The 20,168-nt window shown below is 39.4% G+C and overlaps 1 protein-coding gene across 1 annotated transcript; it reads left to right on the plus strand.

Annotated features, from left to right (window-relative positions):
- The first annotated feature begins 1,251 nt into the window (after positions 1-1,251).
- On the plus strand, positions 1,252-19,406 carry enc3 (ectodermal-neural cortex 3). The gene is made up of 3 exons (XM_036586620.1): positions 1,252-1,451; positions 4,610-6,414; positions 19,312-19,406. Exon 2 carries the CDS (start codon positions 4,623-4,625, stop codon positions 6,390-6,392), a length of 1,770 nt encoding a protein of 589 aa, XP_036442513.1. The 5' UTR covers positions 1,252-1,451; positions 4,610-4,622; the 3' UTR covers positions 6,393-6,414; positions 19,312-19,406.
- Positions 19,407-20,168: the final 762 nt, after the last annotated feature.

A 20,168-nucleotide genomic window follows, 5' to 3' on the forward strand; every position in this document is an offset into this window, starting at 1 on the left:
TTCACTGCCCATTCCATACAGTCCGTATATGGACACTAAACTGCAAAAAAACAGCTAATTTTTAATCGTTGTTTTTGTGATGTCACAAAAACCAACATATTTACATTTATCCACCTGTTCAGCCTACAGCAGTTTAGCCCCGCCCCATTCACACTGAAGCTATAAGCAATGTTTCAGCTCAGACTGCTTTTTGAACCAGACACAATAGAAGACAGCCAATCAGGACAGAGCTCGATTACATATATCAGTCGTAAAGGGCTGCCCACATGCCAAAGTGAGCCTGTGAAGATGTTTGAGCCCTAATCCTACGCCCAGACCCAAAAACGATTTAATACCATTTGTAATTTATTAAATGCTATATTTCATAATGTTATAAAATACATTTTATAAACCTACCTGCCTTTTTTTAATCATTATGTTGTTTTGCCTTTTTGCCCCTCGGCCCATCATAAAGACCCTCAGGGCCCCCAAAAGCAAACGGCCCCCTGGCACCCCTGTTTAAAGGGGTAAAGACAGATTAGAAAATGATAATTAAAAAAAAAAGAATTGTAACCTTCTCTCCCCTTTATACACACACACACACACACACACACATACATATATGTGTGTGTGTGTGTGTATCAATCTTGAGCATAACGGGTATTGAAAAGAAAAACAGCTGACTACTGCGAAATGCATTTTTATTTTTTTTAAGGTATTAATAAATCATATAATCATATATATGTATTGTATTTACATGCGCACACACACACACACACACACACACACACACACACACACACATATGTATAGTCTGACTGAACAACGTTATTTATCTCCAGATTTCTCCTGGACGCCTCCAGCCATGGCGTGGATTTGTTTAATTAGTTGTTAGTAATTATTTATTAAAATCACTACTTACTGTGTTAGTGTTATTTGTATTTATTCTATTATTAGTGTTTTTCTGAGAGTTTTTCTCACTTGCCTAAAACTTGTGCATTGTATATATGAGACTTCGTAAGTGGACTTAAAGGTTTAAAGAATAAAATAGGAGGAAAGTGGAGGATATGGGCCCTTTGAGTCTGTCATAATAAGTCTGTCATAATAAGTCTGTCATAATCGTGCACTTCAATCATGCTTTGGCGTCGTTTTACCTAGCTTTACTCTTCATTGTCCAGACCACGCCCCCTCTGTCGCCGTCGACGTTGAATATTTGCATATTCATGAGAGAGGCCCTGCAGCTACACTGGGAGGCGGAGCCTTTACAGTGAAACCGAGCAAAGCTCTCGCTCACTCACAGTCTCAGCTCAGTGGACGGGGAGTTAATGTCTTACAAACGGGGTCTAAAGCTGTTCACCGTCACAGCAAACAAGACATGTGACTTCTGGTCGTTTTCAGAGGAGAAAATCTGAGGAAATAAAAGAGTTTAAAAGAGAACTGCCCACTTCTTCCTGCGGTCAGGAGAGCAGAAGGTAAGAGCTTGTTCGTGCTGCTGGGATCTCTGGGCTCAGAGTTCACTCAGTTAAAAGTTCTCTGTGTTTAGATTAAAGGAATAGACTTTACAGGCACGAAGATGTACTAAAATCAGCTTTTTTAGCACTGTTAATGCTGTGTGAGACACCACTGTGCTGCCCTACACTCTTAAAATAGATGATTCTTCAGGAGTTCTTTAGTAAAGAGAACCACAAGCTTTTGCACACTGAAATGGTTCTTCAGATTGATGAAAAATGTGTGTATATTTTTGAAAATGGTCCTCTATGGCACCAAAAAGCGTTCTGCTATTTTTACAATGTCAAGTTTGTAACAGTAGAACAATTTTTGTTGTTATGTAGAACCATTTTCAAAAAGGTTCTATATAGAATCATATACAGCACATTCTCCATCAGTCTGAGGAACATTTCACCATGCATCCTCTTTACTAAAGAACCCTTGAAGAAGCATCTTTTTTTTAAGAGTGTACCACATGATGGTTCTTAAAGGGTTCTTTAGTAAAGAAAATGGTTCTATTTAGAACCATGAAGAACTCTTTGCATGATTAATTGCATTAAATGCATTGTGAAATGGTTCTTCAGGTTGATGGAGAATGTTCTGTAGATGGTTCTATATAGAACCTTTTTGTGAAGGGTTCTTTTATTGTTACGATGTCAGGCTTGTTACAATAGCAGAACCCTTTTCGGTGCTATATAGAACCCTTTTCAAACACAGCTCATTCCCCATCAAACTGAAGAACCCTTTCACGAAGCAAAGAACCATGCAAAAGGTTCTTTGAGTGTTCATGGTTCTATATAGAACCATTTTCTTTAATAAAGACCCCTGAAGAACAATGTTCTTTAAGAGTGTACCACGTGCTTTGCTTGCTTAAATAAATATATAATTTAAAATCTTTTTAATCCTTTTTAATAAAGTTTTTTAAACATTTTAAGTTGTATTATATTGTATTCTGTTGAATTATGAGGTATTATATTGAAACTTACTCAGCTTTTTAACACCAACTATAATAGTCAACAATGTGCTGCTCTACCAATTCACTGTTTCTTTGAATGTGTAAAGTTTAAAATCTCTTAGTGTGTTTTAAAAGTTGTTGACAGTGTGTGATCCCGCCATGCGCTCAGTGAATCTATAAACTTATTAAATGTGTAACAAAATGTCTGAAAGTTGAAATAAAATCAAGTTTAAGTTGTATCATAACATTTGTTCAGCAGCAGAGTCTCAGCTTTGCTGTAAGTTTAGCCAGTTGCAGATGTGAATCTTCTCGACTTTCAGTTCTGGCAGGCGTTATCAGAGAGGATGTATGAATCATAAAGCAGAAATCATTAACCTGGAGAGTCTAGAAAGGGAATTGTGCCGTATTAATTACAGGTGCACACCCAGACAGGACTGGCAGTTGACATTTACGCAGAAAGAAGTTAATGCTCTGAGTTTACCAAGTTAAAAGTTTGTCTGAAGTCTGTATTTAGATGAAAGAAATAGGCTTTACAAGCACAAAGATGTAATAAAATCAGCATGTTAACACTGTTAATGCTGTATGAGACACCGCTGTGCTGGCCACTCTTAAAAAAGATGATTCTTCAGGAGTTCTTTAGTAAAGAGAACCACGAGCTCTACATAGAACCATTTGCATGCTCAAAGTGTTCTTTGCGTGGTGAAATGGTGCTTTAAATTGATGGAGAATGTGTATATATTTTTGAAAATGGTTCTATATAGTATATATGGTGCTAGATGAGGAAATCATTAACCTGAAGTGTCTAGAAAGGGAACTGTGCTGTATTAATCACAGGCACACACCCAGGCATTTGTGCAGAAATACGTTACTGCAGACTTAAAAGGGGCACGTATGTGTCAGTTTGGTTTCATTTTGGTACATTTGGTCCATTTAAAGAGGAATTCCACAAGTTTTCAAAGTTTCTGCATAGTTCGCTTGTTCAGAGTCATTCAGAGTTTGGTTTGGAGCGAAATGGTTCACTGTGGAGTAACTTACTGATTTCTTTACAGTGGTGGTGATAGGAACCCGGAGTCCTAACATCTACAGCACTAATTATAGCCAGTTTATTTACTAACCAAAGCCACCAGTGAACCTACATGTGTATTCTGAGAATACATTTTAGGCCAAAACCTTCTCAAAACTATCGTAAAACAACATCTCAGTCATCAGGCAGTGAATTCATAACCATTTCATCGAATAACTTTCTGTAAGGGAGCTTTTAGAGGTGGACGCCTGGTTCCTATCACCACCACTGTGAACAGTTCTGACTCGGTAAGTTTCTCTAGAATGTAGTATTTAACACCAAACCACTCTGAACGACTTTGTTTACATGTTAATAACTGAATTATGCTAAAATTTTGAGAAATTTTCACCTTTCCCATCATTTTTGTATTAGATTTAAAATAAACAACCATTTCTTTTAGAGTGTTGGAAGGTGTTTCTAATGATAAAGGACATTATAAAATGCTTGTGTGTTATTGATTAAGCTGTGTAGTCGAAGGTGCTATATATGGATGTAAGTTATGTAGCATGTTGAAACAAAACACAGAGACTTGTTAATACGTGTTGACCCTTGTCTTATTATTCTGTTATTAAGCGTAAGGCTTATTACTCAGTAACTACTATGAAACTAACACTTGTGTGTAAGTTCTGTAGTTATGAGAGAGAGGAATTATAGGGGTTAACTTTAAAGAGTTCCTTTTTGCCATTGCTAGATAACTTAAAGATCATTTCTTACCAAATTTACCAAATATTTTGTAGGACACTCTTTGAAATAAAGTGGTGCTACAAATGGTTCTTCGAGGGATGCGGGAGAAGAATCACTTTGGGTTCCCTAAAGAATGTTTGTAAAGGGGATTTGTGAGTGTGAAGAACCTTCACATAATGTAAACGTTCTTTACCAATTTTCAGGGAACCTTTACGTTATGTGGAAGTTTTTTTAAACTTTAAAAAGTTTCTTCAGATTCACACATCTCATTTACAAAAACGATGCTTGGCATACCACAGTAACTCTTTCTGGTGCCCCTGTTTCTAAAACTGTAGTCACTGAATAAAGACTAATAATTGAGCAACAATAATAAGTCTAAATTTAAAGGGGCTAATGAATATGCAGATTAGTCAGATTCTGATTTTGATGTATTCATTCAGCTCTAGGTCCAAGATGTCAGTGAGCAGCCACGAAAACCGTAAGTCCAGGTCAAGCTCTGGATCCATGAACATCCACCTGTTCCACAAAACGTCCCACGCAGACAGCCTGCTAACGCAACTCAACCTTCTCCGCAAGCGCCGTGTGTTTACGGATGTTGTTTTGCGGGCTGGAAACAGGGCCTTTCCGTGCCACAGGGCCGTCCTGGCCTCCTGCAGCCGCTACTTTGAGGCCATGTTTAATGGAGGCCTCAAAGAGAGCCGGGACGCTGAGGTTAACTTCCATGACTCTTTGCACCCAGAGGTTCTGGAGCTCCTTCTGGACTATGCTTACTCGGCCCGAATCATCATAAACGAGGAAAATGCTGAGTCCCTGCTAGAGGCGGGCGACATGCTGCAGTTCCATGATATCCGGGATGCCTCTGCGGAGTTCCTTGAGAAGAACCTGCACCCTTCAAACTGCCTCGGAATGATGCTGCTTTCGGATGCTCATCAATGCCAGAGGCTGTACGAGCTGTCCTGGCGCATGTGCCTTGCTAATTTTGCCACCCTCTACAGGACGGAGGACTTCCTAAACTTGCCGAAAGACAAGGTCCAAGATTTGATCTTCAGTGAGGAACTGGAGGTGGAGGACGAGAGTGTAGTGTACGAAGCTGTCATAGACTGGGTCAAAGCGGACATGGAAAGAAGACTCGGTGACTTGCCTGAGCTTCTCCGCTGTGTGCGATTAGCCTTGCTCCCAGAGACTTACCTGCTCAAGAACGTGGTTTCTGAAGAAATGGTGATGGGAGACAAGGTTGGTCGAGAGATTGTGGAAGATGCCGTGAGATGCAAGATGAAAATCCTTCAGAACGATGGCGTAGTCACAGGTTTCTGCGCCAGGCCGAGGAAGATCAGTCAGGCTCTCTTGCTTCTGGGAGGCCAGACCTTCATGTGTGATAAAATCTACATGATTGACCACAAGACGAAGGAGATTACCCTCAAAACGGACCTTCCGAGTCCTCGTAAAGAGTGCAGTGCCTGCGCTATTGGCTGCAAGGTTTATGTTACAGGAGGTAGAGGGTCAGAAAACGGAGCTTCCAAAGATGTCTGGGTCTACGATACCTTGCATGACGAGTGGTCCAAAGCTGCGCCAATGCTTGTAGCCAGATTTGGCCATGGCTCAGCCGAATTGGACCATGTCTTGTATGTGGTAGGTGGCCACACATCTCTCGCAGGGTCTTTTCCAGCCTCTCCATCCGTGTCACTCAAACAGGTTGAACAGTACAACCCACAGTCCAACAAATGGACGTTAGTAGCCCCTCTTCGAGAAGGCGTCAGCAACGCTGCTGTCGTGGGAGCCAAGAACAAACTCTTCGCTTTTGGAGGCACTAGCGTGAATAGAGATAAGTATCCCAAAGTGCAGTGCTTTGACCCCTGTGAAAACAGATGGACGGTACCAGCCTCCTGCCCTCAGCTCTGGCGCTATACAGCTGCAGCTGTGGTTGGAAATCAGGTTGTGGTCATTGGAGGAGATACCGAATTCTCGGCTAGCTCTGCTTATCGATTCAACAGTGAGACCTACCAGTGGACTAAATTTGGCGATGTGACGGCCAAGAGGATCAGCTGCCATGCTGTGGCCTCTGGAAACCGGCTTTATGTTGTAGGGGGTTACTTTGGGGCACAAAGGTGCAAAACCCTGGACTGTTACGACCCATCTACAGACACTTGGGACAGCATCACTAGCGTCCCGTACTCCCTCATCCCCACTGCGTTCGTCAGCACATGGAAATATCTATCATCCTGAATGTGAAGAGATGCTCTGTTTGGTAAGTAGCAGCTCAGATAACATACGAATCATGATTGTACGAAATAGGCAAAAAATGGGTGATTATATTTCTGCATCTTGATGTGACTACATTATATTGAACAAAATTATTTATGTTTGTTGGATCATGTGAAAAACCCAGAGAACATCTGTGATTGGTCCGGATGCTCACAACACTTTCAGTGATTGGATAGAGCCTCATTTGCATTTTGCAGGGATTTGCAATATCAGTAATATGAAAGCTGATATCAGAATAATAATAAATAGCATCAGATGTGTGACTCATATTCCTGTTCATGCATTTTCCTGTTCAAAATGGTAGTTTGTAAGACAATCTAAATGGAAATCTACAAATATTTTGGCATTATTAGGTCACTTTTTTTTACATATCAAACACAACAACAGCATTGAGAAATTATGTAATTACAGAGAAGAATTAAATAGCTTTTACGAAGCTCTAAAGTTATGTGTAGTTGTAACAAAAACAAGTCTAGCCAAGTTACATAGGACATAAAAAATGCAAAACAACTATATGAGACAGCTCTTAACAACAGCTGACCCTACTGAGATAAACAGAGGAACTTTGTTAAACTATGTAAAGTGAGGAAACTGTAGCCTTACGGGTGATGCAATGCGCAGTAACTTGTAAAAAATTTATGAGCATGGAAAGAGACATGTTCCACATCTGAGCGTTTAAGTGACACTCAGACACTTTTTTGCCCCTTAGATCAAACATGAGGGTTGAAAAACCTTTCACATGTCACAAAAAAGGATAAATTTGGAGGTTAATGAAAGATACCTGGTCCTAATGAGGGCTGTCTGGTGTCAAATAAAGAGGAGAAGTCAGTAAATAGAGTCTGAAGGAATGCAGGAGGCCTAATTACAGAGCAGAAGCTTCAGTCAAGGCCCACACGCTCTCAGAAACGTACAGCAGAGTTAGGCTCAGGTTAGTGCGTGCTGTCCTGTCCATGGTTGGAGTAGAAACAGCACTCCGTTTGCAATCATGAAAACAGCTGCTAAACTGAAGAAACTGATACACAAAGCCTTACCTGTTGTGATGTCAGCACTCAACAGCACTCAAACATTACAGTTTAAACCTTTTTTTGAGTCAATATGTGCTTTTAACACTTGCTTGAAAAAAGAAAGCTCATTCAGTCAAATCATTTAAAACTTACTCTTCATACCAAGGGAAATAATAAACACAGAGTGTTGACGCTAATTTTACCAAAAGATTAGCACATAGCAGCTTTATGCCTCCTAAAACATTTTTAAAATGTAATTTTACTGGAAAAGTTGCTGTGAAAAACAAACATTAGTCTGGAAATTTTATAGAAGAAGCCAAGGTGTCCTCAAACGTGCAGTCCTTTCTCTGAAGGAAAAGGCAGAAGAGCACAGATACTTAGCATGACTTAGCATGGCGTTTTGACACAGTTCCCTTAGCTTGAATTGCTCCTCACAGAAGCTGTTTTTCAGGGCGGGGTGGTAGGACTCTGGAGAAGATCCAGAACCGGTCTTTCAAAACTAGTTCTCGAAAGTCTTAAAAGGATCTCATTTGCATCTGTAAACATCCTGAACAAAGTCTGGCTAACACTTCCATGGAGCTCAGTTGTGTTTGAGATACAGTCTGCTGAAAATATCAAATTTAAGTGCTTTCTTATGCTAAATGTAGCCACTCAGCTGATATGTTTTGGTGTTTTAAGTTTAATTCTTTAGTTTTAGCACTGGAACTGAGGCTAATGTAGCTAACAAGTAATGGAAGTCATGCTAAGTTCATGCCTAGTCATCACACTTGCTTCAAACCTTGTTGTTAAGTGATCTCAAGACTGACTCATGTGGTTTCTGACCAGAACAAAAGTACCTATCGGAGCTAAAATAGCTGCTGTTACAAATCTTGAATTTTGTCTGTACTTTTGTCTATTTTTGTAGATAAATGCTTTGAGAAAACTGTGTAAGTTTGATTGTTTTCCAGACTGTTCCTATAATAGGAAGGCTTCACTGTAGTAAGGCTAAAAACAGCCACTAGTTTGGCTTTCAAAGCAGGCTTAGCTGCAGCGCACAGCTCGCTAGTGAGGGTTTTGGGTGCTGGTTGGAGCGGCTGTTTGCTCCTCAGCAGTAAACAGATGGACTGGGTGGGGACAGACTGGAGGGGCCTCAAATCCACAAGCCTGCAGCTGACTATCCTCATGTTTGCATTTTTTTCTGCTGAAGTTGCTTCAAAGCCTGCTAATTTGGTGTTGATTTTTTGCACATCATACTTACGCATAATACCAGAGGCTGAGGAGAAAGGCATGCAGGGCAGAGAGAAGAAGCTATATTTTGCTCCATTTGGCAGCCAAGACATCCAGACTAAAAATACTCGCTGCTTCTGAAGTTTCCAACAAAAAAAGCATGTTCGGGTCTGATCACACTGTCCGGAAATGCCGTATCTGTACACGACATATACTTAACAGTGTTGTAACTGGATGCGAGTGTGTCTTTGTCGCTCATTAATATTTGTAACTAATTCTAGAAGAACCACATATTATAAAGGCATTTTTTTCAAAATAAGAGTTTTATGCAAACACTGTCAAAATATGCCATTCACTCCCGACTCCATACAGTCCATGTAAGGAAACTAAGGTGCAAAAACAGCCTGTTTTGAATTTAATGTTTTTGTTGGGTCGTGAACCAACACATTTATTTACATCCACCAATTCGGCCTACAGCGCTTTAGCCCCGCCCACTCAGGCTGAAGTTATAAGAGGTGTTTCAGCACAGAGTGGTTCAAGGCAGCCACCCCCATTTATATATATAATATATAATCACTTTTAAAGGCACAGTAACACACACAGCAACAAAATCAGCCTGTTTAATTCTAAAGTATACATTGAGGTGAAAAATTGGTCATGTTAAAATGAATTATGACTGTTTTTTGGTACATAAAGGCACATAAACATTATAAATTGACCTCAAGAAAAAAATTTAAAGCACAAACAATGTAATATACTGTAAATAAACGTCTATAAACAGTGACAACATGAACTCAGGAGTACTGAATGGCTAATTTTTAACGTTATTGCGACAGTTCAACCAAAAATCATGGAGAATTTCCTTCTTACCTCAGATGTAATCAATCAGCCAAGTCGTTTTTGGTGTCTGAAGTTTGCTTCTTTAGTTTTTCACTGGGACTACGAGGCTAATGCTAGCTAACAAGTAGTGGAAGTTGGTGGCCGCCAAGCTTAAATCATTACAAACTGTGTGTAGCTGATCAGTATCTCTAGTAGAGTTGATCATGTGGTTTCTTACACTGTATGACTCACTGATATATATAAATATGGACTTAAGTATGTTAGCATAGCTAAACTCAGCAGCCTGGAAGCATCTTAAAGAATTTTGTCTGTATTTTTGTCCAGTTTTATAGATAAAAGTATGTCATACAGTGTCAGAAAGCACATAAACAAGTCTGAAGTAAGCTAAAGAAGAAAGACGGCAAAGATATCTGGACTGATTTGGGATAAAAGTGGAATACTGAGTAAATTCCTTTAACTAAAATTAACCAAGTCCTTGCGTCTCCACAGTGTTCGGTCCAGCAGAGCAGGTGCGGTTTGAATGAAAAGAAGTCATTTAGCAGCGAGAAGCGCGGCTAGAAGAAGCACTGTGTGTATGGCACACCTGAACCGGGTCAAAGGCCGTGCGGCTGGTTTCAGCTGCTGTTATTAAGAGAGCTGCTGCACGGGCCACTTACTCAATACTTATGTTTTATTAATGTGCTTTTTAAAAGCCACCCGAGCAAGACAACTGAAAAGAAGCCTTTATTCTCACATCTGTGTGCAGGCGGGCCTCCAGGCACACACACACACTCTTCAGTGTGGCCTCTAGCACAGGCACATTTGCATAAAGCTAATAGAGATTGTATTACCGCTGAGCTTCACCCTGAAGAACCTACTTATTGCTGTTGGACACCAGTCACAAATGGATTTCCCTGCAGAGCGGTGGGCCGTACACCCTCACCTGCTGTAATTAATCACAATTATCTGCAATTCTTATATTAATACGATGAAAAGGTTGTGCTGCCTTTGTGTTTCGGCTGAATTAGAATGCCTGCTTCTGCCTTCCGGCATTGTGCAGAAACATCTGACCTAATGCAAATTCATGAATTCATTCAAGTAGCAGGAGCCTGTCATGGAGTGATGGATACGCCAGCTTGCGTGCTACAATTACACCTGCTCATTAGTCAACAGTGCTGCTGCTGCCGTGGTTGTGTGTTTGTTTAAGTATTTTCAGGACAAAACAACGGTGTGACTGTAGGAATATCAGAGGAAAAGAGATTAGCTTCATGTTTTATTTGTTTTAAACTAGAAGACTATTTTTTGCTGTTAGGATAAAACATAATACCTCCAAAAATGAACTTTACAGGAGAAAGACAAAACATTTGTTACTTTTAATTTATCAAAGATTAATGTATGTATTAATATATTAATTAATAAAGTGCCAATGTCATAGAAAACTGTATATAAACACATTTCTGCAAGTCTATCATCCACTCCTCATGTATACTATATATATACTATATATATATATATATATATATACTATATATATATATATATATATATATATATATATATATATATATATACTGTAGAGGGTATGTTGACTGAAGAAAATCACCAAAATATGTGATATGACAGGTGATGTTAAAACTTCTGCATATGACTGTATACATAGCCATATAGGTCTGTATGTGTCTGACATGTCCAGGCAAGGTGCTAAAGCAAGTGTGTGTGTTTGTGAGTGAAGAGGTGGGGCTGGGGAGCAGATGTGATCAACGTGGCTCAAATGAGCAGCATGACAACCGTTACGGGACGTTTATTGAGTTTATTGACGCGGCCGTCCGCGCTCCACACCCTCCTGACCTCCCCTGGGGCCAGCACTCCATCAGGGGGGACAGAAAGAGGAAATCTGCCTTCAACAGCCCACGTCTATCTCCAAACAGACAATTTAGATCTCGAGCAGTCTTATCAGCTTAGATAGACTGAAACTGTTCAGAACGGGTTTCGTTTATATATAGTGTAGCGTCGGCAGAAGTAGAAGCCCCCCACGGTGAACTCCAGGTGGGGGCAGGGGGGTCACCTCTAACCACCAGCTTCATCCTGACTGTGACCCCCTTTACACACAAAACCCACAACCCTACAACACTAAATAACATAAACAACATGTACACATGACTTAAACTAGTAACCAACAACATTAAACAACACCAACAAGTCCCTTTGTTGGACGGCATGTGCTACCATGGACACCTCCAGAGTCCCAGGCACCAGCGCCAGCCAGCTGCAGAGCACTACCATAGACTGAATGGACTGAGGAGCGGATGATACATTTAGACACGTGTTTACATCAGTTTTTTCTATGATATCATACAATCCTTTAACAAAACGTCTTGCAAAGCGCAACTTTAAGTTATCTGGTTAACTGCTTTTTTTAAAAAAACGCTGGTTTCTGAAACTCCAGACTTTGGTTTGTTGTGTTTGTTTCTTAACAATGAGAGAAAACCTGAGTCGGCTTGGCTCATGGGTCGCTGTGGTGGGCCGTAGGAGGTGATTTGGAGGCTGTAGGAGTCTAATGAACACCTTCAGGCTCTCCGACACAGTAGCTTCACTCATGAGGGCGTCTCAGTGACCCGCACAACCGGAATCTCTGGTTTTTCCGTCCTCAAACCAGGCCAAAGGTCGACCGCAGGATGGCTTTTTTCAGTCCAGCCCAGAGAGCCTTGGCCAGTCCACGTTTTTCCTCTGTTTCTTTTCCGGGCAGGTAGTTACCATAATGCAGCTCTTCATTAGCTCCCTGAGGTGTGTTAGAAAAAAAAATATAGACTGTTGAGGCGTCTTAAGGAGTGGATTGAAAACCTCTGGAGCGGCCAGAAGAAGGGCAGGGAAGGGACGATCAACAAATTATCACAACTTTCAATATTGTTCAATATTATCAGTGTTATTAAAATATACTGAAAAGATATTAAAAGTGCCAGTACATACTGAAATCAGTTAATGTCCACACACTTTTTCAGACTTTTTCAGTTTACCATCATTTGAAGTTTATAGTCGTATCCAAAAGTATTGGCACCCCGGATTAAAATTCCATGTTTTGTTGATTTTTCTGAGTGGAAATAAGTTACACATCCTCTACAGAGAATCACTTCTGCACATTTTAATGCACAATTACTGTTTATTTGCTGACTTTAACACATTGGGTAAGAAATTGAACATGAAACTAAACAATTTAATAAAAATAAAACAGAAAATGTCAAATAAATAGAAATTGTGCACTCAAATCTGTAAAGAAGTCATATATAAACGTGTTCTCTGTAGAGTGTATTAACTTATTTCACTTAGAAAATCATAAAAACATAACTGAAACTTTTGCATATGACTGCATGTATTATACCAACTACAGTAAATATGGAATTATCTCCAGCTCGGTTACTGTTTACTCTGTTTATGCATTTCCTGTTCACCTCTCTGTAGTTACACAACACTGGTGTAGGACAGCGAGCAGAATGCTCTGCGTTTCATTCCACACCATTTCTTAAATTAAGACCCCCGTTAGTGGAGCGCACCCCATTGCTGAAAATAAGCCCAAAGCTATGCAATACAGAAGTATATTTAAACTCAGTTAAGGCGACACTGCTGCTCTGCTGTAACACTGATCGGCTTCAGGCTGTATTTCTAATGCTGTGTAGAATGTGTGTACGAGTCTGTGCTTGTTTTTGTACGTTTTCAGGACAAGAACGTCCTGACTTTGTAGTGAAACCAGAAAAAAACAGGCACAACATGCTGCTCCTGACTTCTAGCTTTCGTTTTTTAAAACTGAATGAGCAAAATCTGTACAAAAGTCAGATATTAAATTTATTTAATTTATAGTCAAAGTCAATAAGTACAAGTTATTCCTTTTTCAGTGTCAAGAAAAAAAGCAAATATTTAACAGAAAATTACACAGAAGAAAACCCTCAACAACAAATCTAACATCAGATGTCTGAGTGTTCAGTGAGTCTTTCTTCACCTTTATTCCAGCTTCCATTCTCTTCAGGAGACTCACTTTCAGTTCCTCAAAGAATCTGCAGACACACCTCCAAAGTTCAGTCTTAGAAGCTGGTTGATCATTTTCTGAAGTAATCAAACACATTCAGTGGTGTTGAGGTCTGGACTCTGGGGTGGTCAGTCCATCGTTCAGCTTCTTTGTTTGATGTGTCCGTCTCCTTTTCTCAGTGAGGTTCTTCTTGACAGCTACACATCCTTTCAGACCCACAGCGCTGAGTCGTCTTCTCACAGTGGAAGGATGGACAGAAACACCTGTGGATGTTTTCAGATCTGAAGCAGCTTGATTTTCTCCTCTCTCTCAGAGATGAAAGCTTTAAGTGCTGTTTATCTGATGGGGGCACTTTTGGTGTCTACCAGGTCTTCCAGGTGGTTGTTAGGAGGCCCAGTATCGTATCATCCTAGCAGAAAATGATCAACCAACTTCTAAGACTGAACTTTGGAGGTGTGTCTGCAGATTCTTCGAGAAGCTGAACATGAGTCTCCTGAAAAGAATGGAAGCTGGAATAAAGGGAAAGAGCACAAAAGGCTGGTCTTTGACTTTTGCTCTGTACTGTATATATGGGACATACTATTATTACACATAGGTACTTACATGTATGTAATACACATGGGTAAATGTTTGACCCCGCGTTCTGACAAGGTATAAAAACAAACCCATGTGTGTGTGAGAGAGGTGGAAAGTTTGGATGAGTGCAGCAGTGGAGCGGAAACTTTTCCTTTAGTGCTTTAGCGTTAAACTGAGTCGTGTGTTCAGGGAGATTCACTGTAGACTTTTAATTCAGATCTGTATGCGTGATTAAAGAAAGATATAAAAGAAAGATTCCTGCGGCTTTTGCAAAAACAGCCTGAACTCTGTTTACATGCGGGCAGATAATAACACGGCTCTGCATTAGCATTAGTGGAGGGAGCCTCTTCTCGAAGCTTCTGTGAGTTTATTATAGCCTTGGGCTCATCCAGGCCTGACAGCTCAGCTAATGAATCCTCATTTAAGAGCTTAAACGCTTCCCGCTGGTGCCACTCACACACTGTAGTTACAGCTGTCTGCTGCTGAATCAGCAAAACACAACACCACCACAACAGCACTGTTACCACAGTAGAACATGAAGTTATTGCAAAACAATAAGTAGGATCAATAAAATTTAAGATAAGTACTTATTTTTTGTGCCTTTTTCACACCCATGGTCACTTTATAGGAGTAACCCAGACAGCAAGCATATATCAGTCCGCTGGTTTGAAAAGATCGGCGCCCCGCTGACTATTTGCCACTGCTGGTCCACTCTCGGGCCACCCAGATTACTGTCCTGCATACAGACTCTAACTAGTTTTTAATCTCCTCAAACAGATTTTAAATGAACAGAGACTTTTATTTTAGAAAATAAACTGCCAAACAACTGAGAGAAAAAAATAATGACTAGACCTGATATAAAATGATTCTATAGAATACTGACACTGTGCTGGATTAAAATTATTTACTGAACTAATTTACAAAGTATAACTAAAGAAAATCAGTAAATTAGACTGTGAGTGGAAAATGAGCGACGGTAAGTGGAATTCTGTCTAATACTCCACTTAACCGCTGGTGGGCTGCTCCGAAAACGCTGAGCAAAACACCAGTGGACCACCAGCTTTGCCATAAGCGGGCCGACAGTGGACCACTGTCCTCTTTGTATAAGGGAACATACACAAGAAGAACAACAATAATTGCTAAAATGTTTAAATGACGTTTCATTTTGAGTAATTTTAGCCATAAAAGGCCAAAATGATAAGATTCTTTAACACCGTGTGCTTTATTTACTTCGCTTTATTGGACTTTAGGGATGTCCCTCCTGACTAATTCAGATATTTGAGTATTTGTAGGAGTTAATGAGGGAAAATTTGGTCAGGAAAGCCGATGTTCATGTATCATGGTAAACTGCTGCACTGGTGCTAGCAATGCTAAAGGCTTGCTAAAAAATTTAGCAGCTCACAGAGTTTTTTACATTTTTTAAACATGTCTATAATCAAAAAGAGCCAAAGGAAAATCATCATCATCATCATCATCATCACTTTTGGTCACTTTTTGGTCTTTGAGTAACACAGGCTGCCTTGAATGATCTAATGAGCTAATGCTAATGCTAACACTTAGCGTAGCAGTAGATGTGATGAATTGTGGGCTTCTACACGAATAACATGACAGCAGTCAGCTACACTCTTCTTCAAGGGTTCTTTAGTAAAGAAAGTGGTTCTATATAGAACCATGAACACTCAAAGAACTCTTTACATGATTAAAGGGCATCAGATTTACCCTTTTTGCATCAGATTGTTGGGGAATGTGTTGTATATGATTCTGTACAGAACCTTTTCGAAAAGAGTTCTATATAGCACCAAAAAGGGTTCTTCTATTGTGACGATGTCAAGATTGTAAAAATAGCAGAACCCTTTTTGGTGCTATATAGAACTCTTTTCCACAAGGTTCTATACAGAACCATATACAGCACATTCTCCATCAATCTGAAGAACACTTACACAATGCAAAGAACCCTTTAATCATGCAGAGGCTTCTTTGAGTGTTCATGGTTCTATAGAGAACCATTTTCTTTACTAAAGAACCCATTACTGTCTTTTTGTGTAGCAAACACAGTTTTGAACATCTGTACACACATAAAATAAGCATGTTTTTGATTAAAACACAAAAAATACTTAATTTTAAAAAATATGTGACATTTCTGATTGTTTCACACTGATTTTCAGACTTTGGGTCACATTTACTTCAAAACAGTGGAATCTAACTGCTCACTGTGGCCGTGAGGGACAGGGATGCAGCCTCACCTCCTGCTCTAAAATGCAGGGGCGTGGCTGAAATAAGGCTCCGCCTTTATACTAAAACTCTGTGTTTCAGGCGTGACATGAAAACGTGGGACAGCGTTTTGGAATCAAGTTGTTTTCATTTAAATATTAAACTCTAGATCTAAATAAAGATCTAAATATTTCAACTTTAAAAGATCAGGAAATTATTTTAAACAGTAAGTATTCTTTTCACAAGTGTAAATTTACGGCTTAGTGTTTGGGACAGACACCTCCCAACAGTATATATATAATAGTGTATATATTTAGTTTATTACTATCTCTGTTAATGCCGTGAGTTTAAATAGATCACAACAGCATTGTTCACAGTGGTGGTGATAGGAACCAGACGTCCACCTCTAAAAGCTCCCTCACAGAAACGTATTACTTAACTGTTGGATCTTAAGTCTGCTTGAAATAAGATCGCAGATTTCATCCTTGATCTTAATAGTTTCGGAGCGTAACCAAAAGCAATAGTTAAAGACGTTGGTGTAACACTAGATTATTATTTGCGTCCCACATTATCAGTAACATCTCTAATACTGCGTCTTATTTCTCGAGAAACATTTAAAATAAGATACGTGCTAATCTATAAGAGTATCTAAGGTCTGAATATTGTTTTTAAATGTTGTTTACTGTGGCAGCGCAGTTTGAGCTAATTCAGTAGAGTGGTCCGTATATGAATATCATGTGGATTAGGGATGCAGCAGTGTTGAAATTCGGGCTTATGCCATATTCGATGATTATCATATACATATCTGCTGAAGTCGATACATAAACATTTATACGGTGTAGAATTTGGTACTAAATGTACCTGGATTATCACTCCAGAGATTATCACTACAGAGAAATGCAGTAATCCAGTGTCACCTAAACATTCTGCTTATCCAGAGTTCAGCAAGCACATCATCAAATATCAGCTGGAAGCATCACCCAAATCTAAACGTCAGTTATGTTTTTATCAGTTATCTGCTGACACTGATATGATTCTGATATCTAAATAAGGGTAACTGCACTTTTAGCCTTTACATATCAACTTACGTCTAGAACATCTCCTCCTCTCTCCGGCAGGTAAATGAGGGCAGTTAGTGGAAAATGTTTAGAGTGCTGCTGACCTCAGATCAGGCCTTAAAATACCATAAATATTTTCCCCAGCTGAGGGGAAGGTGGCGAGTCATGTGGGGCTTTTCATAGAAATGTGACGGATTTCAGCAGTGAACTTTTCACCGGTTACCCAACGCGCTCGCGCTCGCGCTCTCTCTTCTGAGATAACTCGTACACAAGGGTGGACTACGCAGAGTAAAATATAAAATCTGTACTACGCAGGAAAACTTATGTGGAAAATAAGCTAGTTTAGTTTGAACAAGAGCGTCTAGAATCATCCTTTAGATTCATTCTTATTTTACAAACATCAGGGAGTTGCATTAAACTTCCAAAGCACCTCGTACAAAACCCACAAGTTCCATTCTCAGGTATTCTCAAAAAAGCAAGTCTTTTCACTAAAAAACTACAGAAAAAGGTTTACAGTTCCAGTCCATTGTTTTTTATTGTTTAAGCCTTTTTAAATAGCTACCAGTCATTTTTCAGCAGCTGCTTGTCCTTCTTCCCTACTAACTGAAGCACTTTACCAAAATAAAGGTTCATCCACGAAAATTCAAACGTAAAGATGAATTAAAATCTTTCAAAATTTCAGTGTAATTTAATCGTTAAGATTCAAGTGGGTTTTCGGACCACCATGTTTTGGCAAAGTTTGAAAATGGAAAATGCTAAATAATGCAAAAAAAAGAGCCGATTTATTGATAAATGATTTCGATTTATCTTGAATTTTTTCTCGATTTACCGAGACGATCTGTTTTAGAAAAACTTTAAAATTTACAGAGTCAGAACTATTCACAGTGGTGGTGATAGGAACCAGACATCCACCTCTAAAAGCTTCCTCACAGAAAGTTACTACATAACCGTTGGATCTTAAGTCTGCACGAAGTAGGATTGCAGATTTTATCCTTGATCTTAACAGTTTCAGAGTGTAACCAAAAGCAGTAACGATCTCGGTGTAACACTAGATTATCATTTGCGTCCCATTTTATCAGTGATGTCTCTAATAATGCGTCTTATCTCTTGAGAAACATTCAAAATAAGACACATGCTAATCTTCAAGACAAGGGTTCAGCAGCCCGTGTGGTCATCAGGAGAGAGTTCGAGCGTATTACTCTGCTCTTATTCAGTTTAATTGGCTTCTAATTAAGTTTCACATGAATCTTGCTTATGACGTTTAAAGCTCTTAATGCAAACTCCCAGGATCTCTTACAGCTCAGTTGGGGGAAGATCATTTTCGTACTGAGCTCCTAAACTCCAGAGAAGTTAAAAACATATTTGTTTGGACTAGTATATGTCTAGAAGTATGTTGGCTTTTCATTTACAGCGTTACAGTGTTTTATCTTTCCAGTGTTTTACTGATATTCCTGTCTAAAGCACTTTAAGGTTTTGTAGCTAAAATCTAGCACTATATAAATAAAGATGTAGCATTATTATTAAATATTATTAATTTTGAATAAATGCCTAATAGCTTTTCTAATCTCAAGTACAAATTCAGCTACTTGTGGTATTTTCTTTTGTATATATTTCGTACTGTGTGGATGGAAAAGTGAATGTGAGCTAAATGAAAATTTTGAAGATTTTAAAATTTAAATTCCTTCTTTCAAATTTTAGGAATTTGGAAATTTGAAAGAAGGAGAACTAGAATACATATAAATCTTTTCTGTACATACTTTATCTAAAATGTTAGCATTTTAGATTCTGTATGTTCACTACTTTCTCTCTGGAAAACAAAATGTTAATGCAAAATGAAAATTTGGAACATTCTGGAAATTTTGAATTTTGGAAATTTGGAAATTTGAAAGAAAGGCCGCTAAACCGTTATGTAAGTACTGCATCTAAAATGTAAGTGTTTTAGATTCTATATGTTCACCTCTTTCCCTCTCGCTCTCTTCTCTCTCTAGATGGCCAGTGTGTGAGGAATGTGGAGTGTGTGGAATGTGGGGGGAGGGGGCGGTGGTCCTCCTCCGGCCAGCTCACACGGGCTGGATCAACATGGGAAAAGAAAGCGGAAGGTCAGCGAGAGGGAGAGAGGTCACCATGGCAACCAAAGACCGTCCACTCCACATTCTTACTGCTCCTCCTTTGATCTGCGGAGCATCTGAGGCTCTGTCACTGAACTGGATGGGGAAATGCTGCAGTAGATCTTAAAGGAGTTCTCCGGGGTTCGTCAGTGAGTCCCTGTCTGACACATCTGTGGCCTACGGTCGATTACCATGGACTGAAATTTAAAAAACAGTTTTCCTGTGCTTAAAAAAAGAACAGAAAACATGGACAATTATAACAATTATAAAGTCAATGGTCAGTTGCTGAATTCCATAAACATTTATTTTTATACTTTAAACTGAGTTCTTCAGTCTGCTGTAGGTGAATGAAGCTGTAAATCTGTAGAATTTGTTTGTTCAGTGATGAACTGGTTTTCCAGAGGGAAGGATTTGCGGTAAGTCGTTACCAGTGTAGCGGCGTAGGCAGAGTTTTCGCTCTGGATCGCCATGGATACCAGAAATAAAAAAAAAGCAAAAATGATGATCATTAGAACAGTTTTGGTGTAATATTCTCAGGCCTGCTTCATCCTAACACTCATATGGTTCACAAACTAGAACCATGAACACTCAAAGAACCCTTTGCATTATGAAACGGTTCTTCAGATTGATGGAGATCGCGCTGTTGATGGCTCTATATAGAACCTTTTTGAGAAAGGGTTCTATATAGCACCCAAAAGTGTTCTTCTATTGTTACGATGTCATACTTGTAACAATAG

Source organism: Colossoma macropomum, unplaced genomic scaffold (genome assembly GCF_904425465.1).
Source record: "Colossoma macropomum unplaced genomic scaffold, Colossoma_macropomum, whole genome shotgun sequence".
Taxonomy (NCBI): domain Eukaryota; kingdom Metazoa; phylum Chordata; class Actinopteri; order Characiformes; family Serrasalmidae; genus Colossoma; species Colossoma macropomum.